The sequence below is a fragment of the Gopherus flavomarginatus genome, chromosome 6 (genome assembly GCF_025201925.1).
Source record: "Gopherus flavomarginatus isolate rGopFla2 chromosome 6, rGopFla2.mat.asm, whole genome shotgun sequence".
Taxonomy (NCBI): Eukaryota; Metazoa; Chordata; order Testudines; family Testudinidae; genus Gopherus; species Gopherus flavomarginatus.
This window is the reverse complement of record NC_066622.1, coordinates 68888981-68916409: the sequence shown is the minus strand read 5'-3', so window position 1 is coordinate 68916409 and position 27429 is coordinate 68888981. Positions and strand designations below refer to the sequence as shown.

Sequence of the window (27429 nt, the reverse complement as noted above, 5' to 3'; positions counted from 1 at the left end):
CCTTAGAGGCATTCGCTTCATGATTTATTTTTGTGCTGTGTCAGTGTGTACACAAGGGGCAAACACAGACGATATGCAAACAAAGATTCAAAGGAGTTATTCAGTAACCTTTATAGACCATATTTAGGGTTGTTGACCCAGAAGAACTAAGAGTCTGTTGGTTAATTGCTTGACTTGCAATTGTGCTTTTCCACCACACAATATATAAAAGGTAGGTTCTAAAGTACAAAGTCACCCTCTGTTAGAATCAGAATAATCGCTACACTCTGCAATGGAACCTCTGGGAGCAACAACTGTTTTCCTGGCGGTTTGTGTCTCTTGCCTTCTTTTCCTTTCAGCATGGAGAAAGATGTCTGGTAGTGGGAAGCTGCCGCCTGGCCCTGTTGCTTTTCCCATCATAGGGAACACACTGCAGCTCAATACGAGGAACTTGCCTCAATCTATACAGGAGGTAAGGGGGATTTCTCATTATGCAGGGCTTTGGCTCATGTGGGCATTAAGCAGAGCCTGGGGAAAGAGAACACTGAAATTTCTGGGGTTTGCACAGTGGCTCAGCTCCTCACGTTTAAGGCTGAAAGTTTTTTCCGCAGAAATAGTTAATCTTGAATGCTAGATACAACCTGTTCCTGGCAATACGTTATTTTTATGGTAATGTATCTTATTCACAGGTAAACCAGAATACAGCCTCTCAGTTGTGCTGCAGCCTGTACAGGTTATCCTGCAGTGGGGAGTGTGGTCTGGTGGGTTAAGCAGGGAAATGGCAGACAGCAGCCGTGGGTTCTGGTCCCAGGTCTGCAATTGATGCCACGTATGTGCCTGGGGAAACAACTGAAATTCTTTGTGTGTTTCCCACTTGTAAAATTGATCTAATGATACTTGCCTTCTTCACAGGACAAGGGTAAGGCCTACACTGTTGCTGTATTGTGTCAAGTAAACATAGCCATTGGGCTACAGAGAGAGTGAGACTGACTCTGTATCCTAGTGGTTAGGCTGCTCACCCAGGATGTGGGAGACCCAAGTTTGTTTTCCAGTGACTATTCAGCTATTGATATGCAATGGAACAATTTCAACAGGAAAGACTGAGAGAGCCCTGCTCCAGAACGACCCACCACGGGTGGTTTAGGGCACTCTCTAAAGAGAAGAGAGACCCAGTTTCAGATCCCTTCTTTACATCAGGTATGGGCAGGGGGGGAGTTAAACCCAGTTCTCCCATATCCTAGGTGAGTACCATTCCCGCTAAGGTGCAGTTCTCAAACTACAGTAACTCCTCACTTAATGTCCTCCTGCTTAACTTTGTTTCAAAGTTAAGTCGCTGCTCAGTTAGGGAACATGCTCGTTTAAAGTTGCGCAATGCTCCCTTATAATGTCATTTGGCTGCCTGCTCTGTCCACTGCTTGTACGCTTCTGTGGAAGAGCAGCGACTTTACATGGGAGCATTGCACAAGTTCCTCTTCTCTCCCTCTCCCTCTCCCTCTCAGCGCTTTCCTCCCTGTTTGGTGGCACTTAGAACTTTCTGGGAGGGAGGAGCAGGGAAGCGCTGCATCTTTGCTCTTCTCCTTCCTTCCCAGAAAGTCCTAAGTGCCGCCAAACAGGGAGGGGGGGTGAGGGAGGAAGGAGAGGGGATGCTGCTGCTCCAGAGAGGAGATGAGTTAGGGTGGGAAGAGGTGGGCCTGGCGTGGAGTGGAGAAAGGAAGAGGCGGGCCTGGAGCATCCCCCAGCAAAGTTGGTGCCTGTTCTCCTCCAGAGAAACTGCCGCTGCTGCTGCAAAGGGGCACTTCCCAACCACAGAATAGTACAGTACTGTATATAATGCCTTTTGTCTGCCCCTAAAAATTTTCCTTGGACCCTAAACCCCCGTATTTACATTACATTGTTCGGGAAAATTAGATTCGTTTAACATGGTTTAACTTAAAGCTGCATTTTTCAGGAACATAACTACATTGAGGAGTTACTGTGTGTGGCAGACCTTGCAAGGGAGGCATGGGAATGGGGCAAGGGAGGCTTGAGCTGTGTGTTCTGGCTGTCAGTCTTGAGTGGCTGGGCTCGTGCCAATGGACCCTGCACATCCTGGAGGTGGGGATACAAGGGACAGACTGAACTCTGCCACCGGGGCTGACAGCCAGAGCACTGCCACCAGGACTTGGGCTCTCCTTCCTGCCTCCACCCCCCTGCCAATCCCTCACCGGGAAGCGGTGGGGTTCTGGCTGTTAGCTCCGGGGTGGCAGTAGCAGCACAGAAGTAAGGGTGCCAATGTGGCGCTAAGTCTTATTGACTGTATTGATGAATATCCCTTCACATTGCCACCCTTACTTCTGTACTGCTGCTGGCATGGTGCTGCCTTCAGAGGTGGGCACTGAGCCATCAGCTTCTGCTGCTCTGCTCTGCCCTGCCTTCAGAGCTAGGGGTTGGTATATGTACTTCTGGGGTGGGAGCGGCCATAAATGACTACAGCCACAAAGAAGGGGGGCAAGATCAAATAACTTTGAGAACTGCTGGCCTAGAGGGTTAGCTGGGGGTTTTGAGGATCAACATTTGGATATAGGTGCCTATATCCCTTTTTGTGTGTAACCCTAAGTGGCAGGAGAGCTCCTTCATCAGTTTGTAATTAGATCCACACTCATTCTTATTCTGAAGAGGCTATAGTAAAATGTATTGGCCCTTTGTGTTAATCTTTTACAGCTCAGTGTGAAGTATGGCCCGGTTTTCACAATATACTTGGGCTCACTGCGGGTTGTGGTGCTGTATGGACAGGAGGCTGTGAAGGAAGCTCTGATTGATCAAGCGGATGAGTTCAGTGGAAGGGGAAAACTGGCACTGGCTGACAAGGTTATCAAAGGAGGAGGTACATTTCTAACAACTTTGGCATGTAGCGCTGATGTTCTCTGTATGTGGAGAACATGACTGAGAAGACAGCTTATGTTTCACTTAGCTCTGTTCTTTGAAGGATACTAACTTTACCCATCTATTTATGTCCCAGTGTATTTCTTATTTTTACATGGTATCAGTATATGTACTTTGCTCTAATTACTGTGACAGTTTACACTGTTTTGGAGAACAAAATACAGCCATTGGGCAAGGCAACCAATGGAATTATTTTTCTTGTTCATAATTGCTATAAACAGCAATGAGATTAATGTGTGGGATTTTGAGTTACATACACATATCAGTGTAATGTAGTGTCTCCAGTGGAACACGCATACAAAAATGTTTGTGTTCACGTTGAACCTTTCAATAACAAATGTTTCCTTAGGTTAGAAATTTAGCAAACTCTAAGTCTTCTCCCCCACCCCACGCCCTCCTTTCATTCCTGTTCTCCTCCCTCTTCCAGGCATTATTTTCAGCAATGGAGAACGGTGGAAGCAGCTTCGCCGATTTGCCCTCACCACCTTGAGAAACTTTGGGATGGGGAAGAAAAGCATTGAGGAACGAATCCAAGAGGAAGCCCGTTTTCTGGTTGCAAGGCTCAGAAACACACACGGTGGGGATTTGCTGCATGTATGTCAGGAATTGAGGAGTCAGCTAAAGACTCTTGTCTTCTTTTATTTTGTGATACTAACTTTGGTTCAAACACCTTATAACTCAATCCATTAGCTGCACATATAACAGCCACTGTTAATTTAAAAGAAAATATGTGAGAAAAGTTCCTGAGATGACCTTTCCTGGCTGTTATTTCCCATGTTTTCTACCTTCTGATCTGTGGCCAATGGGCAAATGGAAAATGTTTGTCCAGAGTAGGCAGAAGCTAACACAGTGAACCATGTTAGAGTGGATTAGTTTATCTTCATTGTGTTGGGCTATTAAGACACCCAGACCTACAGCTTCCTTATTCTGATTTTCTTCTCTGCTAGATGTCTGATAGAAGTCTGGCACCTACGTTGTACGGGGATGGCCTCCTGAGGAACATTTGAAATCACTGTGTAAATTTACAGTGCTTTCTAAGTGATGAATATTATTTTATTATTTATTTATGTTCTATTAGTTTCTAGAGGTCCCAGCCAAGACTGGGGCTCCTTTGCCAGTAGGTTGTGTTAACAAACAGTTGGAGACAGTCCCTGCCCCAAGCAACGTACATGTTAAATACACATGACAATGAAAAAGTGGAGAAAGGAAGAATTATTTTCTCTCTTTCAGAGATGGGGAACAGAGGTACAGAGAGATTAAGTGATTTGCTCGGGGTCACACCTGGAAGTTTGTGGCAGAGCTGGGCATTGTCTCCAGATTTCCTAAGACCCAGGCCACTGCCTCAACCACAAGACCATCCCGCTTCTTGCAATATACAGTGCAACAGTTAAATTGAAGTTGACTCTCCATCTGGGTGAATTGTGTGTGTGAGAGGAGAATGCATGGAGAACCTTCCCCACCTATGATACAGACACAAGAGAGAGCCATTTTACTGCTGTTGCCACTTGTGTATCCTGAGCCAGGGGCAGCTACTCCTGTAGATAATGATCTAAAAGAAATCTGCCTGGGTGAGGGACATGAGCAGAAGTCTGCTGTGAGGCAGGAACACACTGCATGGAGAAAATGCTGCTTCTGGATGTTCTTCCTGTGCAATGTGGTCTCAGGTCAGATAGGTGAAGTCTTGTACACAATTCCCTTGAATATTGTATAGGTCCCACTGCACTGTAGGAGTTTATGATGATGTGATAAGCAATGGCTGACGCAGAATCTTCTGAATGCAGGATCCTGTTCTGAAAGGAATACTGTCTGTCAGGCCTGTGTAAGAAGCCCATGGCAGACCGGCAGGTGTCACTCAGTTTAGATCAGTGTGTGTCAAGCAGAGAGCGGCAGAGGAGACAGAGTGAAAACTGATTCCCAGCAAAATGGGGATAATTATTTGATATAAATTTACAGAGATAGCATTGGGGAAGCCCTATGTGGAGAATGAAGGAAATAGCTGTGTTATTTTTCATAAATAGCTTGTGCACCTCAGTTTAGCTGTGTGATATTATCCTGCCTGGCTGTACTGAATTATATAAAAGGAGGCTGAAAGGGGGACGCTAAGAGGAAATGAAATAATGGCCAGGATAAGTACGGTCAGAGAGGATGCCAAGGGTAATAATTGAGAAGCTGTTAATCTGAGAACACCCCCAGCATAGCATCAGCTATTTGGAAAGTATTCTCTTCCTGGACAGAAACTAGCATCCAACAGGGAAACTAAAACCTTATGGATTTTCACCCATGCAGGAAGGGGGTTGAGTGAGATGGAGGTAACTGAGCTGAATGGAACTTACCAAAGCTTGCAAGGAAAGATTGTTTAGGTAAAAGGAATGTGTGTAGAAGCCTTTATTGTTTCTAGTTTTTGCTCTGTGTGCTGCATACCTTTGGGAGGATAAATAACAGTTTTGGAGAAGCTGTTTTTCAGTCACTTTGATCCCCTGCTGGTCATAGGTCCGTGGAGGGAAAGGGCTCACGGGTGCCCAGCACAGAGCAACCTGTCATGCTACCATAGTTGGGAAGTAATGAGCCTGCCGCCCAGATATTCAGTCCAGGGGTGGTTGGACTGAGGAGTTCCTCCCATTCAAGAGGGACAGGAACTCAGGCCTGTCACCTGAGGGGGGCTCTTGAGAGGGACTGAAAGGGGTCTAAAGCCCAGCTTACCGTGGAACTGTGAGACCATAACTCTCCCTCTCCAATGAATGTTAGGGACTGCCCTCTTGGCCTGGGGCCAGGACATCCAGAACGTCCCAGTAACATCAATGGATGTGATGCTGTAGGTGAAAATACTGAATTAAAAACTGGACTCTGGTTTGGTTTTATTGCAGAGCGACCCTTTGACCCCACCATCCCTCTCACCCATGCTGTCTCCAACGTCATCTGTTCCATTGTCTTTGGGGACCGGTTTGACTATGAAGATCAGAAGTTTCTGACAATAATTAATCTCACACAGAAAAACAATGAACTCTTAAGCTCTCTCCTGGGACAGGTGTGTTCAGTGGTTTTTTTCCACTCTTCTCCTTTGTAATGGAGGAAGGGACAGAGATTTCTTTCTTTCACTGTTACTTTTCCTTAAATTATTATTCAGATTCCCTTAATGTTCCTATTCTCCTCATTAGGCTGCAGCTATTACCAGTCCCAGCCTCAAACTTGTTTTTGAGGATAATTTAAATTCCCGCACAAAACACTTCATTTGCTCAGAATTATGTTTGCTTAAGGACATTCCCTTTCAACACTATTGGTAAAAATCAAGGAAATTGCTAATTAAAACATTAGCATCCAAACTATTGCAATTCACATGCCTTAGTATATTCACAATGAAGTATCTGAATGTGGTCGCATTCCTCACCCAAAAAGCAAACTCCTTTTCATTTCTGGTACACAGCCACTCACATATCCCATTGCTGAAAACCTCACCAAATGCACAACAGTCAAACTCAGTGGAAATCAACGGAGTTACAGCAGCAGAGAATTTGGCCTCCTCACTCCAACTGGAGGAAGACTAAGATATCTTTTACTTGTATAGTCAATAGTGTTTTATTACTGCCTACGAAAATCTGTATTCTGAGTTAGGTTTGGGAACTTGAGTGTGATTTTCAAGAACAACACGTTTGTATTGGTGATGCTGTTGCATTGGAAATAATGGAGATTATTGCAGTGAATAGAACTGAGTGTCACTGCAGTTTATGTGAGGAATAGGTGTGTATTGAGTAGAATGAGTTAGTGAAGCTGGGGAAGTTCTTTAGAATCCATTTACACAGGAACGTGCCACAGAAGTATTGTATTGCGCTGCTGTAACTGAGTCAATTGAGTCAACTGATGATCTGTTGTGTCCAGATAAACCAAGATGTGCTTTTCCTTCCATCATTCTAGCTGTACAATTTTTTCCCAACTCTCATGGATTATATCCCTGGGCCTCACCAGCTGTTAATTAAAAATGCTGAAGAATTTGAAAGGTTTGTTCTGGAGAGGGTGAAGATGCACAAAGAGTCTCTGGATCTTAGCTGCCCTCGAGACTTCATTGATGCTTTCCTCATCAAAATGGAACAGGTAAGTGAGGGCAGCAGCCCTTGCCCTTTGCTGTGGAGTGGGTTATACCTATCATGGGTATTTATCACTCTGTACAAGAACCAAAGACAGACCTGGTCTCTGCCCCTGGAACTTACATTCTAAAAGCCAAGCCCTGCTCACCTCATTTGTGTGAATAGTGTAGATGTTTCTGAGTCTCAGAGCCTGGGCTGCAGCCCGATCCTGTATGCCTACACTGCAATATTATAGCCCCTCAACCTGATCCCCACAAACCCGAGTCAGCTGACCCAGGCCAGCCATGGATTTTTAATTGCAGTGTAGATATGTCTTAAAAGGACAAAGCACCCAAAGCAGGTATCAACTGCACTTGGCAATGTGTACATTAGCTCTGTTGGAGGTTAGCCATTGAAAAGATTTTATTTATAAGGTGGACAGAAGCACTTTTACTGGTATGTGTTAGCATCAGTGGGATTAGCAGGAGAAACCAGTTTCTAATGGCTTCCTATGCCCACACCCACAGACCTAACCTATTACCAGCTTTTTTGGAAACCCCTCCTGCTAATCTCCTGCAATATTTTATAGCAACAGCCTATTAGGTATTCTTCCACTGCAGCCCTCGGTCAGCAGGTAGCCAGGCCATCTGCATTTTCAGTGGGGATCTCACTTCCTTTGGAGCATCAGACTCAGTCCTTCTGGCTCCAAGGCTAAAAATTGGTTAGAGACATTTGGTTTCCTTTCTGGTTCAAAGTTTTCAAGGGCATTAGTGCTGCCCATCCAAACAAAATATGAAAGCAAAGGGAATCAACAACAACAGTTAAAAATACAGATGAAAATTAACCAGGGAAAAGTAAAGCTCCAATTCTCCTCTAATAGAAAAGACCATGTGTTTCCACAGCAATGACCCAAAACATCCCTGCAGTGCTACTGCAATCTTCAGGGCTGTGGCCTATTTTTTATAAGGATTTTTATAAAGATGGCAGGTGGGACACAGAGCAGGTAGAAGCTGAGAGACTTTGGGCCTGTATGAATAGATCCCATTCTCTTACAGTCAATGATCAAACAACCATAACAAGTTTCTCTGCAGGAACATCAAAACAGCCAGTCGGAATTTAACACTGATAACTTGGTAAGAAGCACATTGGATTTATTCTTTGCTGGAACGGGAACATCCAGCACCACCCTGACATATGCGCTCCTGATTCTTCTGAAATACCCAGAAATAGAAGGTACTGTACAGACACACACAATTTTAAGTCTTGGAGAGATGAGGGGATTACATGGCTCAAGGGATCTCTAATGGATACAGACCCCTGTCCCTTAAGTCATCAGATCAAATCTGGCTTGGGCTGGAAGTAACTGACGTTACCGCCGTGTGCAAGCTGTTCGCTGGTTTATGTGAAACTGAGATGTGTTTGGGGATGGGTGTTTTAGTTCAATTTGCATAGACAGGTGTCCACATTTGAAAAGCACCATCACAACTGTCATTACTCAACCTCCTCATGGATGATCTCAGCACAGGGTCCTCAGCCTGAGTAAGTCATTGTGACTGGATTCCTTTCTCACCTCCCAGTCCAAGCTAAGGATTTTGGGCTGGGAGAAAGTGTGTGTGTTTGTGCAGGAGAAACCTGTGCTGCCACTGACAAGAAGATGCCTGGTTTATGAGTAACAGGAGCCTTTGTATTCCAGGGCTGTCAGGTGGCCCCCTCTCTGACAGGATCCCTGCGGTACAACCTGGAACTGGAGTACCATTGTTCCCCCCTTAACTTTCCAGCCTGGGCTGTCTTTCATAATGCTTTGCTAGTGACAGGCAGCAAACCCCTTCATGAGCTGTTATCACTGAGTACAACAGCATGTGGAACCCCACACCTAGGTAAATTGCATGAATGTTCCCTGAGCCATTCACGAATCACACAGAGAAAGGCACCAGCAAATCTCCCAAGCCCCCAGCCTTGTACCCCTGAGCTGTACCGTCTTGTCGTGGTCAGAAGCCTGACCAGTGTAAGTTCATTACCCAGTCCACCTCTTCCTTGATGTGGGAGGACATGCACTAGCCTTTGTAAACTGAGCTGAGATTTCCCAAGCACTTCAACCAAAACACACTGTTTTAGGTAAAATATAAAAGAGGTTTATTAACTACAGAAAGATAGATTTTAAGTGACTATAAGTGATAGGCACAAAAGGTCAGAGAGAATTACCAAAGAAAATAAAAGTTAAGCACACAGTCTAAATCTTGAACCCTTTCAGACTATGCAGCGTTTGGATCAAGCCATTTTTCTCACCCCACTGGATGCTGCAGGTATGTTACAATCCTTAATTCACAGGCTTCCCCTTTAACCTGGGACCAGTCTCCTCAGTTCAAGGCTTGGTCTTCCCAGTATTCTTGTTGCTTCCAGTCTAGGTAGGGGAGAAGAAAGACAAAAGCATGATGCCACTGTCCCCTATTTTGTATCCGCACTCTGTGTGCCTGGAAAATACTAGCTCAGATATGTCCTGGTGGGCTTTGCTGAGTCACAGAGTGGAGCAATCCCCCATTGTGTGATGCTTGTGCAGCTCTCTTACAGCCAGAGATGAAAGTAAGCTGATATGATACGGTAAGGTGTACTGGCAAGAGCCAGTACGCCGTGCTGGACTGCACCGGCTTCCACGGTGGGGATTGAAAGGGCTCTGGGCTGTCTGCGGCTGCGGGCAGCCCAAAGCCCTTTAAATCCCGGCCGTGGCTGGGATTTAAAGGGCTCAGAGCTCCATGCGGCTGCGGGCAGCCCAGAGCCCTTTGAATCCCGGCCGCAGCTCTGGCAGCTGGGTTGGAGCCAGGATTTAAAGGATTCAGGGCTCCCCTCAGCAGCAGGAGCTCTGGACCCTTTAAATCCCTGCCCCAGCCCCACAAAGCTCAAGGTTCCCCCAGGGGCAGGAGCCCTGGGCCCTTTAATTTGCCCCTGAGCCCGAGAGGGGGCTCCCAGCCACCTCTTCAGCTGGGAGCCCCTAGCTGATTTAAAGGCCTTGGGGCTCCCAACCAAAGCCGGTGCCCCCGGGCCTTTAAATCTTGAGAGGCCACGCCTCTTCCAGATGAGGCAACACCCCCTCAAGACTCTGGCAGTACTGGTAAATCCTGTAAATTACTTTCACCCCTGCTTACAGCACTGTAAATCTCTTGTTTAAAAATCCCCCGCTGATTAATGGTAATTTAACACCCTCCTGGGAGCGGATTCCCTCCTTTGTTGTCACTGGAGAACTGGCAGTGGATGACTCTCAAGTGTACAGCATATTTCAATAACAACCATAGAGCAAAATCTCTGAATTTCATACAGATACAAAGTGCCGGACCCTCCCCTCAAATAAAGGCAAGTGTTAGAGATTTATCAATACCCGGCTAATATCCAGTGCTAATTCCCACCTCATGGGCTTCCTCTAAGCTCATGTGGATGATTGACTGGAGTGTGGGGGGGATTTTAGGCTGCAATCTCTTGCACGGCAGTTAGATATATGCTCTGGTGATAACATCACATTGTGCTCTTTTATAACATAACCAGTTATGAACCATATCATTGCCCTAATAGTTACATTATTGGCATTTTATCCTCAATACCATATACAATAGTTTCTGTAACCCAAAACTGTTATATTGTTATAACTCGTTATATTCCCAACATGTATCTTCTGAATTGTGTGCATTTCTGACTATGTAACAGAATGGGGGCAAAATTATGGGAATCCTGTTCTTTAGCTTTATTGTTAACCTTGTTCATTTGATGACAGAGAAAGTTCATGAAGAGATTGACCGTGTGGTTGGCCGAAACCAAAGCCCCTGCATGGCGGACCGAAGCCAGATGCCCTACACAGATGCTGTGATACACGAGGTGCAGAGAACTGCTAACATTGTCCCGATGGGTGTCCCACATGCAGTGACGAGAGACACTCATTTCAGACAATATATTATCCCCAAGGTTAGTTCTCAATGTTTCTGTGAGAGGGCCTGATCCTCCGCCTTTTCCACTATACAGTTCTGACTTATTCACAATAGAAATGTTTGCTCTGATTTTAGTATGACACACGTTTTTCACGGTTATCAACAACGTTCCAGTTGTTATCGGCATGAAGAACAGAACCCTGCATTCTGCAGGCTCAGCTCTCCTTACAGAAGATAGGCTTAGAGCCCAGTTCAAACTTTTAGATATAGAATAGATACCAAGCAGGCTGTGCAAAGCTTTCCTTCTTTTTTTAAACCTCTTTTGGGAGGTCATTTTCTGAGCTGGTTCCATCTCTCCTCCAGGATTTAGTCCTGATGATGTGTTAATATGTGTTAACCACAATTCACAGTGACCATGTCCTAGGTTGCTAACTGAGTTACACTGTGAGTTGTATAGGTCTTTTCAGCTTTATTATTATTTTTATTTATTATTATATTTTATTTTTTATAAATAGTGATGGGGAAACCATTGGTGTGATGACTAAATTATAAAGACAAGGGAATGTCAAATGCTTCCAAATAGCAGCTGAGAGACGCACCTAACACTTCTGGATCTTAGCCAGACTTTTCCAAATTCTTTGATGTAGAAACCATGAGATTCCAGGATCTTCTTGTTGAAGATGGGCTCCCATTTGATGGGCTTACCTTTACTCATGGAATTTTAATATTTCTGGTTCTGGTTCTTGGGGATGCAGGAAAATAAAGGAAAGAAAAACATGTCCCATTGCCCAGCCCAGTGAATTCTGGAGGCTTCTCTGCTTTGGACAGTGTCCATTTTAATTCTCTTTGTCTGTGTTTGCTAATTCAGGGCACCACTATATTTCCCACCCTGCAATCAGTCTTACATGACAGCAGAGAATTTCCAAAGCCAGAGCAATTTAACCCAGGACATTTCTTGGATGAAAATGGTGCCTTTAGGAAGAGTGACTTCTTCATTCCTTTTTCTGCAGGTAAAAAAGCCATGTTTGTTTCAGGTCCCAGACCATTCTCTCTTAGTTTTGTCTTCAGTATACAAAGAGTTCTCAAACTGTAGTCTGCAGAGCCTTTTCGGGCCATCCCTGAAGCAGAGCCTCTCACAACAGCAAAGCATCTGTCCGTCTCCAGTCTCTTTTCTAACTAATTGAACATGCACTACTCTCAACTCTGCCTGGCAATTTCACATCTTCCTTTGTCTGTCTGTGTCAGCCCACCGTGGACGAATTGTGATTGAATGTGAATGCAAAAGTAAAATTGAAGGGAGTAACATGCAACAGGGCAGAAGCCATCTGCATAGTCACCTGGAGAGAGATCAATAGGAGTTGCTTAACTTCTCAACTTTACTCCAATCAATGAAAATCCCAACACTCTGTCAATAAACCCTGTATGCTGTTCTCCTCCATTCTGCTACTCAGCATGCCTACACCTCGCTATCTCTTAATTCCTCCCTTAAACGTATTAACTGGCACAGGACCTGCATTAACTATTATCAAACCCCACATCTTCCCACTGGTCTCCACATATTGCTTTTTAAAAGGCCACTTATTATATGGAGCTCAGCCTTTAAAACAATGGGTGAAAGACTTCTAAAGCCCCCAAACACTTTCACACCTTCCTGAACTCTGAGAAATCGCCAATATCCTCCAGGTCGTTACCCTGAATCACTCTGTGCATCTAACTTTAATCCCGAGGTTTAGTTTCATTGTAACAATATATAACATGTGTTGCAAAGAAAGATCTCCTGCATCTCCTCAATATTCCTTTTTCATTGCAGGGAAGCGGATTTGCGTGGGAGAGGGTCTGGCTCGGATGGAGATATTTTTGATACTGACAACAATTTTGCAGAATTTTACCTTGAAGCCTCTCGTTGACCCCAAGGACATTGATATAACTCTAGTGACGAGTTTTGTGTCAAATACACCAAAACCATACCAGCTCTGTGTTTTGCCTCGATAAAGACCATCAAAAGCCACCACAGTGTGCTAGACTAGAGCATGAATTTTGTTGTCTCTGGTCCTGGATTCATTAATACAGAAATTAACTCACTGTATTGTAACAGAGACAGATAAATAACCCAGCTTTGTAAACAACTGGGATTTAACAAAATTAATTGTAATACCAAAAAATATATATATAATGGCTCCCACCCCCAGCCACGTATAGTAACCCTACAGTGTCCTCAGATGTGACTCTATTCTTGACAAAAGCTGAGTATGTTTTCAGTTGATTTTTGTGGTAGCTCATTTCCAGTGTAGCATTTTGGAAGCTTAGCTTGGCATGTGCTAGCTACTGTACAATACACTGAGGAGGCTGCAGACATTTTTATCCCCCAAACCTCATCTTGTCTTACAAATAAATGTGCTCTAATTGAAAAAGGCTGAAAAAGAATTGCATGGGAGACTATTTTATCCATCTCATTGGCATCCACTGCCTTTCCCTAATACCTCTTCTGTGAGCAGAATTTAGGCCTGATTAGAGGTATAGAACAGCTTCCATATAAGGAGAGATTAATAAGATTGGGATATTTCATAAAAGAGACTAAGGGGAGACATGATAGAGGTCTATAAAATCATGACTGTTGTGGAGAAAGTAAATAAGGAAGTGTTATTTACTCCTTCGCATAACACAAGAACTAGGGGTCACCAAATGAAATTAATAGACAGCAGGTTTAAAACAAACAAATGGAAGTATTTCTCCACACAATGCACAGTCAACCTGTGGAACCCCTTGCCAGAGGATATTGTGAAGGCCAAGACTATAACAGGGTAGAAAAAAGAACTAGATAAATTCATGGAGGATAGGGACGTCAAACCTGTTCTGTTTATTTTATTATATGCTGATTACCTGTTCTGTTTATTCCCTTTGGGGCACCTGGCATTGGCCGCTGTTGGAAGACAGGATACTGGGCTAGATGGACCTTTGCTCTGACCGAGTATGGCTGTTCTTATGTTCAATGGGACTACCCCTGAGAATTATTTAAGTCAATAGGACTGCTGATGAGAGTAAAGGCTGCAGAACTGGGCTTTTATTTTTGTATCTTACTTTTTTTTCACTCATCCTGAGTTGTTTCTGATGTTGATTCTTTCCCACTGAGCCCTAAACTGAATTTTCCTTCTTTACCACAGTGCCATCTGATGGTATAAGCAAGTCTAAACGATGCTTTATCATCCTTAGTAAAGAAGTTCTGTTGATCTGTTGCAGCCGTCCAGCTGCTCTTCCCAACCTCTGCAAGGCTTTTACCCTGGTTCTAATAAGTCCAGTCATTCTACATAGATTCGATTACAATAATGACCATTCACCATCAAAATACACATTCCAAGCTCCTCTTATATGATATGCTTCCAAATGATCAGCAAAACTAATGCAGAATTCTGGCTTCTCTTCTTTTGTGCACCCCCACTGAACGGGGCTGTGGATCTTCAAGTGAGCAGAATTGAAGTCAAAGAGAACATATGCTTAATTTAACTACCACAGTGTTATCCATTGACTATCCATATACTATTGCTCTGATTTCTTCCTGCACATTAGAAACACTCTGAATTATAATTGAGTGGAAAGCCCCCCACCAGGCTCCCTTTCCAATGTCTCACAAAGTCCTGTCCAGATCTCCCTGCGGCATCATATCCAATATGGTGGCAGAATCACAAACATATATTAGTTTAATAAACATGTATTCTTTAAAGATCATCTTCAAATATTAAACCCCTCTGAATATTAAACTAATTCTTCGGGGGGAAGGAATTTAAAATCAAACTGCCACCATCACAACATGGTGCCCTCTGTTCCGTAGAGATGGGCCTGAGCTGGCAACTTTGGATCCAGGCCTGGAGCCAAACATTCCTGGAGTTCTGATTCAGGGCTTTGCTTCAGCACGTTGTAGAGACGGGGCAATTCACAAGGAGTTTGATTGAGCCTGTAAAGGGCAGGAGGCTGCAGTAACACCCCAGGAGTAGCCATGGGATGGAATTTTGAAGGCGACACAACTTGTTCTCTACATTTCCCTTCCTTTCCCCACCAGGTCAGGACTGAGGGAGATGGGGCGGGGGTGGGGGAGAGAGGGGGCTGTGCTGAGAGGCTGAGACAGAATTCATTGCTGGACAGGGGCAGGGCAGATATAGGGTGAGCACTCCTGCAGGAAGGGTTCAAAACATCTCATCCAAACAACAGTGATTGTGACAGACACACTCACCTGGGAGGGAGGGGGGAATTATACTATCAATGGATAGGAAAAAACAACCCATCCCCCAATATAAACTTAAAAAAAAAAAGCTTCATAATTTTTAGGGCCAGTTTAATTCTTTTTGGGTGTCTGATTCATAGACTTTAAGGTCAAAACGGATCATTATGATCATCTAGTCTGACTTCCTGCACAATTCAGGCCACAGAATCTCACCCACCCACTCCTGTAACAACCCCCTAACTTATGCCTGAGTTAATGAAGTCCTCAAATTGTGGTTTAAAGACCTCAAGTTGCAGAGAATCCTCCAGCAAGTGACCCGTGCCCCACGCTGCAGAGGAAGGCGAAAAACCTCTAGGGCCTCTGCCAATCTGCCCCGGAGGAAAATTCCTTCCCAACCCCAAATATGCATGGTGTTTGATCTCTTGAGATGGGCAATGCTGCTATAAATAAGATGGCTACTGATGTCCTTTGACCCCATTCTAAGAATGCTTGAAGATCAGGGTGGAAGTAGAAGGAACTAGATGGTAGAAACCCATGCTTGGGACTATAGGCGGACTTCTGCTTGGGGTGAGCTGCTGAAGCAGCCCACTGGACCAATGAGAAGCCAGGGCTGCACAGCACCCAGGCACTTAGCTGCGCAGGGGACAGCCTAATTTTAAAGACACAGAAAACAGGATGGAGTGTCAGCTTGGAAGTTGGAAGAGAGTCAGAGTGGCTCAGGGAGTCCCTGCTGAATTCCCCCTCTCTGTGGAGGAAGTTTTGCACCACTCTAAGAGTTTGGCTGCGGGGATCAGGCACCTTCCAGTCTGCATGCCCAGGGACCAGAGGCAAAAGATCTGAGCCAGGCCGCAGGAGGGTTCCAGGCCAGACAGCCTGGCTGAGTTGGGAGAGGACCCTGCCCACCCAGTAGTGAAGAAGTAGTAAGGAGATTTTTGTTTAAGCTGGCCGCTGCCACGGAGCTGCACCTCTCCGTCTCAGGACATGCCACCCCAGCCGTGCTCCCTGCCTGGGGAAAGTCCCAGGGAGAGAGGTGGGATTGGAGGAGTCTGTGAGTGTGAGGGGTGGGGCCTATTTATAAATGTTTATTACTTTTCAGTTAACTTGAACCTCGGCCTTACCCAGATCCTATTTTCCTGTTCCTAGTAATACCCTCCTCCATTTGTTGCTATTCCTGGTGTGTCATCCCATCACTGGGGTTTGTGCTATTTACCTTATTGTCCCTCATGTACCGGCTGTTACACGTCTTGCCAGCTGTTAGCGTGGTCGCTGAGCTTGTCAAGGGACACCACCCTGGCACAGTGCAAAGTCACTTGAGAGGAGGCAACAGGCAGTGGCAGCAGCAAAGGACCCAGCAGCTAACCCACATCAGGAGAGGGGAGAAGCCACATCAGATATTGGTGAAAGCAAGCAGGAAGGATAGAAAAGGGAGGGAGGAAGGTTAAGCCATATCTCGGCGGAGGGGCCACAACAGAAATGGGGTTCTGTTCTGAGCTCTACCCCTTAGTGACCAGTTCCCTTTTCATTTGAGCACAGTTACAGACTAACACACCTGGGAGGAAAGACTCCAAAATACAGGTAATGGATGGAGAGGCTCAGTGAGGAACAAGCCTTGTGGATGGGGATAGCAGTAGATGTGGTATATCTTGACTTTAGTAAAGCTTTTGATACTGTCCTGCATGACCTTCTCATAAACAAACTAGGGAAATGCAACCTAGATGCAACTACTATAAGGTAGGTGTAAAACTTGTTGGAAAACCATTCCCAGAGAGTAGTTATCAGTGGTTCACAGTAATGCTGTAAGGACATAACAAGTGGGGTCCCACAGGTATCAGTTCTGGGTCTGGTTCTGTTCAATATCTTCATCAATGATTTAGATAATGGCACAGAGCAGTGGTGGGCAACCTGCAGCCCATGGGCCGCATGCATCCCATCAGGGTAATCTGATTGTGGGCCACAAGACATTTTGCTGACGTTGAGCTGCCCCGCAGCTCCTAATGGCCGCAGTTCACTATTCCCGGCCATTGGGATCTGCAGGAAGCGCCGGGCCACCGGGATTACCCTGATGGGCTGCATGCGGCTCACCACTGACTTAGAGAGTACACTTATAAAGTTTGCAGACAATACCAAGCTGAGAGGGGTTGCAAGTGCTTTGGAGGATAGGATTAAAATTCAAAATGATCTGGACAAATTGGAGAAATGATCTGAAGTAAATAAGATGAAATTCAATATGGACAAATGCAAAGTACTCCCCTTAGGAAGGAACAATCAGTTGCACACAAATGAAATGGGAAATGACTGCCTAGGAAGAAGTACCATGGAAAGGGATCTGGGGATCATAGTGGACCACAAGCTAAATATGAGCCAACAGTGTAATGCTGTTGCAAAAAAAGCAAACATCATTCTGGGATGTATTAGCAGGAGTGTTGCAAGCAAGATACAATAAGTAATTCTTCTGCTCTACTCTGCGCTGATTAGGGCTCAACTGGAATACTGTGTCCAGTTCTGAGTGCCACGTTTCAGGAAGGATGTGGACAAATTGGAGAGAATCCAGAGAAGAGCGACATAACTGATTAAAGGTCTAGAAAACATGACCTATAAGGGAAGATTGAAAAAAATGAGTTTGTTTAGTCTGGAAAAGAGAAGACTGATGGGGGACATAAGAGGTTTTCATGTACATAAAAGGTTGTTTCAAGGAGGGAGAAAAAATGTTTTTCTTAATATCTGAGGATAGGACAAAAAGCAATGGGCTTAAATTGCAGCAAGGGAGGTTTAGAGTGGACATTAGGAAAATCTTCCTGTCAGGGTAGTTAAGCACTGGAATAAATTTCCTAAGGTGGTTGTGGAATCTTCATCACCAGAGATTTTTAAGAGCAAATTAGACAAACACCTGTCAGGGATGGTCTAGATAATGCTTAGTCCTATCATGAGTGCTGGGGACTGGTCTAGATAACCTCATAGAATATTGGGGTTGGAAGGGACCTCAGGAGGTTATCTACTCTAACTCCAAACAGACTTTTGCCCCAGATCTCTAAATGGCCCCTTCAAGGATTGAACTCACAACCCTGGGTTTGGCAGGCCAATACTCAAACCACTGAGCTATCCCTTCCACTCAAGGTCCTTTCTGGTCTTATGATTCTATTATACTAAAAAAGATGGAAATAGCAAAATGGATCTGAGTCTGCAGTATGGATGCAGAGGCAAAAAAGCTAGTGTAATTGTGGGCTTTGTGTCCAGAGACTACATGAAGTAGGGAGGTGGTAAGAGAGGGAACTCTAGATGGCGCTGTGAGCCTATGTTTAGATCACTGCCCACAATCAGCCACATTTCAGTGATGGATGATATCAGCAAACTGATGGGTATTCCGAGAAGGGAAAACTGGACACCAGAGGGCACCGTGAGCAGGGTGGATGCAGGTTGCTTCAGCTCCAAAGCAGCCCACAGGGAATCCCCAAACTTTGTCCCCTAAACCTCATCACCCAGCCTCAAGAAATATTGTCCCTGACTAGAGAACCCCTCATCCTGCCTCTAGCTCTGCATCTTCCTCTCCGAACCTGAAAGCACAAAAAAAAAAAAAAAAAAAAAAGAAAATGAAAAAAATGGAAGAGATCTGCCTCTCTCCCTGCTACAGACAAAATGGTGTGTAAGCCTGATGGAGCACAACTGATGGCTGTACTACAGCCAGTGGCCACAAATACTCTTCAAATTAAATCTACAGTTTCCACCCTTCAGGCCATCATGATTGAAATTCAAAGTGCACGACAAGCTCTGTCCACATCAATGGGTGAAGCAGAACCCAGAATTTCTGGAGTGGAAGATGATTTTAAAGAGAACAAATTATGTATTATGAAGAACTGTAATGGTAACAAGAACGTGGAGATCAAGCTAATTGACCTAGAAATCCACTTGTGATAATGTAATATCAGAGTTGTGGGTGTCCCTGAGTGAATAGAGAAACCCTCTGAATTTGTCTCTACATTGCTAGGTAAGTTGTTGGATCTGCCAGTAGATTTTTGTTTTGATATAGAACAGGCACACAGGCCCTTGCCCCCAAGCCAGCTCCAGGACGTTGCCCAAGAGCACTGATTGTGAAGTTCATGAAGTTTGCTACTAAGGAGCTTACATTACAGAAATCCAGAGGGGAAAAGGAGCTGCTATCAGGAGAACAAGCAATGAGAGTGCTACTCTTTCAAAATTATGCCCATGACATGGTTGCAATGAAGGCTGCTTTAACCAAGTGAACAATTGGCCAGAAAGGTGGACTTGAAATATTTTTTTAAATACCCAGCAACGCTCCATGTTGAGAATGGCAAGAAGATAGTTCAGAGGTATGATGAGATAACTAGCTCAGTGGATATGGAAAGCGGTGGACGTGCTATATCTTGACTTTAGCAAAGCTTTTGATATGGTCTTCCACAGTGTTCTTGCCCGCAAGTTAAAAAAGTATGGATTGGATGAATTGACTATAAGATGGATAGAAAGTTGGCTAGATCGTTGGGATCAGTCGGTAGTGATCAACGACTCAATGTCTAGTTGGCAGCCGGTATCAAGCAGAGTGCCCCTGAAGTCAATCCTGGGGCCAGTCTTGTTCAACATCTTCATAAATGATCTAGATGATGGCACGGATTGCACCCTCAACAAGTTTGCAGATGATACTTTGCTGGGGAGGAAGGTAGAGATGCTAGAGGGTAGGGATAATGTCCAGAGTGACCTAGACAAATTGGAGGATTGGGCCAAAAGAAATCTGATGAGGTTCAACAAGGACCAGTGCAGGGTCCTACACTTAGGACAAAAGAATCCCAGGCACTGCTACAGGCTGGGGACCAACTGGCTAAGCAGCAGTTCTGCAGAAAAGGACCTGGGGATTACAGTGGAGGAGAAGCTGGATATGAATGTGCCCTTGTTGCCAAGCAGACTAACAGCATATTAGACTGCATTAGTAGGAGCATTGCCAGCAGATTGAAGGAGGCGATTATTCCCCTCTATTCAGCACTGATGAGGCCGCAACTGGAGTACTGCGTCCAGTTTTGGACCCCCTGCTACAGAAAGGATGTGGACAAATTGGAGAGAGTCCAGCGGAGGGCAACAAAAATGATTAGGGGGCAGGGGCACATGACTTACGAGGAGAGGCTGAGGGAACTGGGCTTGTTTAGTCTGCAGAAGAGAAGAGTGAGGCGGGATTTGATAGCAGCCTTCAACTACCTGAGGATGGAGCTCTGCTGTTCTTAGTGGTGGCAGATGACAGAACAAGGAGCAATGGTCTCATGTAGCAGTAGGGGAGGTCTAGGTTGGATTTTAGGAAAAACTGTTTCACTAGGAGGGTGATGAAGCACTGGAATGGGTTACCTAGGGAGGTGGTGGAATCTCCATCCTTAGAGGTTTTTAAGGCCTGGTTTGACAAAGCCCTTGTTGGGATGATTTAATTAGGGTTGGTCCTGCTTTGAGCAGGGGGTTGGACTAGATGACCTCCTGAGGTCTCTTCCAACCCTAATCCTCTATGATTCTATGATAGTGTCATTCAGTTCCCTTCAAACAGAAAAATACCTCAAAAATCTGCACAGTCCTCCCTTGCAAGAGGAGATCTCTATGGAATGATCCAGCCATATGAAATTTATGTACTGCTTTCTGAGATCTGATAAGGCTGCTCTAAAGATGTTGACGGGTGCTAGTTGATATGATAGTTCCTTTTCTTTTTTTCTTTTTCTCATTGGGTTGAAGACTTAAAGGGCTATTATCAATTTATTTCCTATTGCCTTAATTCATGGGAAAGGAACATCGATGTAAAATCCGTCATTTGATTAGTGATTATACATATATAATTTTTTCTTAGATGGTGCTTCCATATGGAGTAATGTATCAAGGTTCTATTCATCGTAGGTGATTACTATGCTGTAGTTGTAACATTTGGCTGTGAGGATCTCCAAGTTTCGTCTGATCTGGTTGCACCTACTCTGGGTGTGAAGTGTGTGTTTTTAGCCTGTCTAAACAGATTCTTCTTTTTGATTGCATGGTACTAATGTGTAGGTCTCTCTCCATTCTCTTTCTTTTCTGTTTTGTTTTCCAATTTATTTAATTTCTTTTTTTGCCCTGCTCCCAGTACGCTGTGATTGCTTGGAATTTCCTTCTCACCCTTTTAGAATATGTACTAGGAAGTGACACCCTGTCCCTGGATAATTTAACTTTTCTGTTCAGATACACAAGAACTGTCTGCTGCCCTAGAAAACTTGCAATTTTTTATTTTTTCACAAAATAGCTTTATATTTTCTCTGGTATATTTTAATAACATTGGCTGTGATAATTAAATAAGTCTCCTAGAATATAAAAGGTTTTCATAACCCTGTTAAAAGAAAAAAAAATGCATTCAGTGGTAAAAAGGAATACTCGTTAGGTACTTCATGCATGCATGGTTGATTTAGCTTCACAAGATATGTGGAGAGTGGGTAATCCTACGGCCAGAGGCTACAGTATTTTTTTTTCCCTGCGGCTCATTTACAATACTCAGGATTGGACTATTTCTTTGTGTCACAAGACTTGATCGATTCAGTGACTAATTGTGACATTGATACTATTGTATCTGACCATGCTCCTAAAAGTATGTCTTTTAGGCCCCCAGGAGATGTATCTGTAACTAAAATGTAGAGTTAAAATACCTCTCTGCTGTTTGATACAACTTTTGTTAACTCTATCAAGCAGGAGTTAGACCTTTTTCTAAAAACAAATACCATCATCAGCTGCTGCACTTTGGGAAACCTTTAAAGCTTTCATCAGAGGCTGCCTCATCTCTTACGCCACATTTAAAAAGAAATGGAGAGAATATAGACTTGATAGCCTTGTGAAGGAAACTAAGTCCTTGGATGTAGACTATGCTTCTACCCCTTCCCCAGAGAAACTCAGAATCCCCATCAATCTAAGCTATGAAATCAACAAACTTCTGTGCCAAAAGGCTGAGTTTTGCTTTATTCTCTTTGAAGCAAAACTACTGGGAATTTGTCAAGAGGGCTGGCAAGCTGTTGGCATACAGACTTAAGCAAAAGGCTTTCAGAAATAAGATTGCTGCTGTTTACGATAGTAGCAATAATTTATATTCAACTTAGTCAGATATTAATGAACAATTTCTACAGTTTTATCTAAACTATATTTAACTGAAGAAGAAATCAGTAAAGAGGCCCTAGATAACTTTTTTTGGTAGATGGTCTCTGCCACAGATGTCTGACTCTCAGAAGCAATTTTTAGATGCCCCTGCAAGGGGTTCTGTGCGGCTGCTCCTGGCACTCGCCCCAGAAAAAGACCCTGGTGATGCCCTGGTGAGGACCCTTCTGCCCTTTCCTCTGCCAGTTGCAGGCACACTTAGCGCCTGACTCAGGCAGTTTGGAGAGCCTTCATGTGCTGATTAATTTTTGTGCTCTGTCACTGAGTACACAAGAGGCAAACAAAGGTTCGAAGGAGTTCATTCCTAGTTAGTTAATATTCTGTAAACTTTGTTAGCCCTAGATAATCTTGTTGACCCAGAAGAATTGAGAGCTGCAATTGGCTAATTGCTTTCACTTGCCATTTTACTTTTGCACCACACAATATATAAAAGGTGGGTTCTGAAAGACAAAGTAACCGCCTGTTAGAACCCAGAATAATTTTACAATGGAACCTCTGGGAGCAACAACTGTTTTCTTGGTGATTTGTGTCTCTTGCCTTCTTTTCCTTTCAGCATGGAGAAGGTTGTCTGGAAGTGGAAAGCTGCCGCCTGGCCCTGTTGCTTTTCCCATCGTAGGGAACACGCTACAGCTGAATAAAAGGAACTTGCCCCAATCTATACATGAGGTAAGCAGGATTTCTCCTTATGCAGGGCTTCGGCTCAGTTGGACATTAAGCAGAGCCTGGGGAAAGAGAACTCTGAAATTTCTGGGGTTTGTGCAGTGGCTCAACTCCTCATGTTTAAGGCTGAATATTTTTTCTCCAGAAATATATAGTCTTGAATGCTAGATACAACCTGTTTCTGGCAATATGTTATTTTTATGATAATGTGTCTTATTCACAGGTAAACCAGAATACGGCCTCTCAGTTGTGCTGCAGCCTGTACAGGTTATCCTGCAGTGAGGAGTGTGGCTCATGGGTTAAGCAGGCAAATGGTAGACAGCAGCCTTGGGTTCTGGTCCCAGGTCTGCAATTGATGCCACGTATGTGCCTGGGGAAACGACCGAAGTTCTTTGTGTATTTCCCACTTGTAAAATTAATCTAATGATACTTGCCTTCTTCACAGGACAAGGGTAAGGCTTAGGTTGTTGCTCTACTCTGTAAAGTTGACATATCCTCCCAGGTGGAGATCCAGAAAGGACAGTAATAGAAGAAGGGCACTCCTCCCCACACACACCCAGGGGTGAAATTGCCTGATGGGAGGACTCAGGCCCAGTGTTCTGGTGGACTTACCTTTCCTTGGCAGCTGCTCCAGAGAGAGAGTGAGACTGACTCTGTATCCTAGTGGTTAGGCCTAGGCTGCTCATCCAGGATGTGGGAGACCCATGTTCCTTTTCCAATTACAATTCACTTATTGATACGCAATGGAATGGCTTCAACAGGGAAGCCCTTTTCCAGAATGACCCATAGTGTGGTGGTTTAGGCCTGGGCACACTCCAGAGAGAAGGGAGACCTGGTTTCAGATCCCTTCTTCACATCAGGTATGGGGGGGAATTAAACCCGGCTCTCCCACATCCCAGGTGACTACCATTCCCACTAAACTAACAGTGATGCGGGGGGGTTGGGGAGGGACCTCCTCCTCCTCCTCTTCTGGCACCTGGTGCATGGGGTCTAATCTATTAGGTGTGATTTAAGACCAGATGAGCTAGGGAGGGAACACTGCATTTGAGGATCCAGCCAGGGTTCGGGCATGTGTTAGGCACTGGCCATAAGGACTGAGGTAGCCATGTGTGTGCCCAGCAACAGATGTTATAAGTGCCTCAGGGAATTCAGGGGTGGAAACTTAGACACTGAGGGAGTTAAGGTGCCTAGAGGGTTAGCTGGGGGTTTTCAGGATCTACATTTTGCATTTAGATGCCTATATTCCTTTTTGGGTGTAATCCTTACTGGCAGGAGAGGTCTCTCATCAGTTTGTAATTAGATCCATACTCATTCTTATTTTTAAGTGGATTTAATAAAAATGTATTGGTCCTTTGTGTTAATCTTTTACAGCTCAGTGTGAAGTATGGCCCGATTTTCACAATATACTTGGGCTCACTGCGAGTTGTGGTGCTGTATGGACAGGAGGCTGTGAAGGAAGCTCTGATTGATCAAGGGGACGAGTTCAGTGGAAGAGGAAAACTGGCACTGGCTGACAAGCTTGCCAAAGGAACAGGTACATTTCTAACAACTTCGGCATGTAGCGCTGATGTTCTCTGTATGTGGAGAACATGACTGAGAAGACAGCTCGTGTTTCACTTAGCCCTGTTCTTTGGAGGATACTAATTTTACCCGCCTATTTATGTCCCAGTGTATTTCTTATTTTTAATTGGTACCAGTATATGTACTTTGCTCTAATTACTGTGACAGTTTACACTGTGCTGGAGAACAAAATACAGCCATTGGGCATGGCCTCCAATGAAATTATTTTTCTTGTTCATAATTGCTATTAACAGGAATAAGATTAATGTGTGGGATTTTGAGTTACATACACATATCAATGTAATGTAGTGTCTCCAGTAGAACACACATACAATAATGTTTGTGTTCACGTTGAAACTTTCAATGACCACTATTTCCTTAGGTTAGAAATTTAGCAAATTTAGTCTGCCCCCTCTTCATTCCTGTCCTCCCTTTTCCAGGCATTATATTCAGCAATGGGGAGCGGTGGAAACAGCTTCGCCGATTTGCCCTCACCACCTTGAGAAACTTTGGGATGGGGAAGAAAAGTGTTGAGGAACGGATCCAGGAGGAAGCCCGTTTTCTGGTGGAAAGGCTCAGAAACACACACGGTGGGGAATTGCTGCATGTAATTTGGAAACTGAGTCAGCTAAAGACTTGTCTTCCTTTATTTTGTGATATTAACTTTGGTTCCAACACCTTATAATTCAAGCCCAGGGGTGGCCAACCTGAGAAGGAACCAGAGAAGGAACCAGAATTTACCAATGTACATTGCCAAAGAGCCATAGTAGTACATCAGCAGCCTCCCATCAGCTCCATCCCCCAGCGCCTCGCACCTGCCAGCAGCCCGGCCAGTCAGCACCTCCTGCCTCCTGCAATCAGATGTTTTACATGCTCAGGAGGCTCTGTGGGAGAGAGGGAAGAACAAGGGCATGGCAGGCTTGGGGGAAGGGGCAGGGGCCTTTGGGGGAAGGTGTGGTGTGGGGGAAGAGCAGGGGTTTGAGCAGTGAGCACCCCCTGGCATATTGGAAAGTTGGCGCCTGTAGCTCCAGCCCTGGAGCCAGCGCCTATGCAAGGAGCCGCATATTAACTTCTGAAGAGCTGCATGCGGCTCAGGAGCCACAGGTTGTCCATCCCTGCTCAAGCCATTACCTGCACGTATAACAGTCTGTGTTCATGTAAAGGAAAAATATGTGAGAAAAGTTCCCGAGATGACCCTTCCTGGCTGTTATTTCCAATGTTTTCTACCCTCTGATCTGTGGCCAATGGGCAAATGGAAAATGTTTGTGCAGAGTAGGCAGAAGCTAACACAGTGAACCATCAAAGAATCCTGTGGCACCTTATAGACTAACAGACGTTTTGGAGCATGAGCTTTCATGGGTGAATACCCACTTCGTCAGATGCATGTAGTGGACATTTCCAGGGGCAGGTATATATATGCAGGCAAGCTAGAGATAATGAGGTAGTTCAATCAGGGAGGATGAGGCCCTGTTCTAGCAGTTGAGGTGTGAAAACCAAGGGAGGAGAAACTGGTTTTGTAATTGGCAAGCCATTCCCAGTCTTTGTTTAATCCTGAGCTGATGGTGTCAAATTTGCAGATGAACTGAAGCTCAGCAGTTTCTCTTTGAAGTCTGGTCCTGACGTTTTTTTGCTGCAGGATGGCCACCTTAAGGTCTGCTATAGTGTGGCCAGGGAGCTTGAAGTGTTCTCCTACAGGTTTTTGTATATTGCCATTCCTAATATCTGATTTGTGTCCGTTTATCCTTTTCCGTAGCGACTGTCCAGTTTGGCCGATGTACATAACAGAGGGGCATTGCTGGCATATGATGGCATATATTACATTGGTGGACGTGCAGGTGAATGAACCGGTGATGATATGGCTGATCTGGTTAGGTCCTATGATGGTGTCGCTGGTGTAGATATGTGGGCAGAGTTGGCATCAAGGTTTGTTGCATAGATTGGTTCCTGAGCTAGAGTTCCTATGGTGCAGTGTGCAGTTACTGGTGAGAATATGTTTCAGGTTGGCAGGTTGCCTGTGGGCGAGGTCTGGCCTGCCACCCAAGGCCTGTGAAAGTGTGGGATCATTGTCCAGGATGGGTTGTAGATCCCTGACGATACGTTGGAGAGGTTTTAGCTGGGGACTGTATATGATGGCCAGTGGAATCCTGCTGGTTTCTTTCTTGGGTTTGTCTTGCAGTAAGAAGCTTCTGGGTACACGTCTGGCTCTGTTGATCTGTTTCCTTATTTCCTCATGCGGGTATTGTAGTTTCGAGAATGCTTGGTGGAGATTTTGTAGGTTGTCGGTGTCGGTCTCTGTCTGAGGGGTTAGAGCAGATGCGGTTATACCTCAGTGCTTGGCTGTAGAGAATGGATCGTGTGATATGCCCGGGATGGAAGCTGGAAGCATGAAGGTAGGCATAGCGGTCGGTAGGTTTCCGGTATAGGGTTGTGGTAATGTGACCATCACCTGTTTGCACCGTGCTGTCTAGGAAGTGGACCTCCCGTGTAGATTGGTCCAGGCTGAGATTGATGGTGGGGTGGAAGCTGTTGAAATCGTGGTGGAATTTTTCCAGAGTGATACCCCTTCTCTACCTGCGCTACATTGATGACATCTTCAGTGTGTTGGGCTAATAAGACACCAGGCCTACAGCTTCTTTATTCCGATTTTCTTCTCTGCTAGATGTCTGATACAAGTCTGGCACCTACACTGTATGGGGATGGCCTCCCAAATAAATCACTGTGTACATTTACAGTGCTTTCTCAGTGATGAATATTATTTATTTATTTATTTATTTATTTGTGTTCTATTAGTTTCTAGAGGTCCCAGCCAAGACTGGGGCTCCTTTGCCAGTAGGTTGTGTTAACAAACACCTGGAGACAGTCCCTGCCCCAAGCAACGTACATATTAAATACACATGAAGAAGAAAAAGTGGAGAAAGGAAGAATTATTTTCTCTCTTTTAGAGACGGGGAACTGAGACAGAGAGAGATTAAGTGAC

General features: G+C 44.7%; 2 protein-coding genes across 2 annotated transcripts in view; both read left to right on the top strand.

Annotated features, from left to right (window-relative positions):
• Window positions 1-225: 225 nt before the first annotated feature.
• LOC127054307 (cytochrome P450 2H2-like) lies at window positions 226-12872 on the top strand. Its single transcript, XM_050960397.1, has 9 exons — window positions 226-451; window positions 2680-2842; window positions 3329-3478; window positions 5766-5926; window positions 6811-6987; window positions 8051-8192; window positions 10720-10907; window positions 11739-11880; window positions 12681-12872. The coding sequence occupies exons 1-9, from the start codon at window positions 272-274 to the stop codon at window positions 12860-12862; spliced, it is 1485 nt and encodes a 494-aa protein (XP_050816354.1). The 5' UTR covers window positions 226-271; the 3' UTR covers window positions 12863-12872.
• Window positions 12873-22718: 9846 nt separating this feature from the next.
• Window positions 22719-27429, top strand: part of LOC127053881 (cytochrome P450 2H2-like) — a 12672-nt gene continuing 7961 nt past the window's right edge. The window contains exons 1-4 of the mRNA XM_050959233.1: window positions 22719-22898; window positions 24264-24426; window positions 24893-25042; window positions 27243-27290. Coding sequence (XP_050815190.1) covers window positions 22719-22898; window positions 24264-24426; window positions 24893-25042; window positions 27243-27290 — 541 coding nt within the window. The remainder of the gene's footprint in view (window positions 22899-24263; window positions 24427-24892; window positions 25043-27242; window positions 27291-27429) is intronic.

Coding starts and splice junctions, on each gene's coding strand:
- LOC127054307 (XM_050960397.1), top strand. CDS start 272: ATGGAACCTCTGGGAGCAACAACTGTTTTCCTGGCGGTTTGTGTCTCT. Junction 8,193..10,719: donor GAAATACCCAGAAATAGAAG/GTACTGTACAGA, acceptor ATTTGATGACAG/AGAAAGTTCATGAAGAGATT. Junction 10,908..11,738: donor GACAATATATTATCCCCAAG/GTTAGTTCTCAA, acceptor TTGCTAATTCAG/GGCACCACTATATTTCCCAC.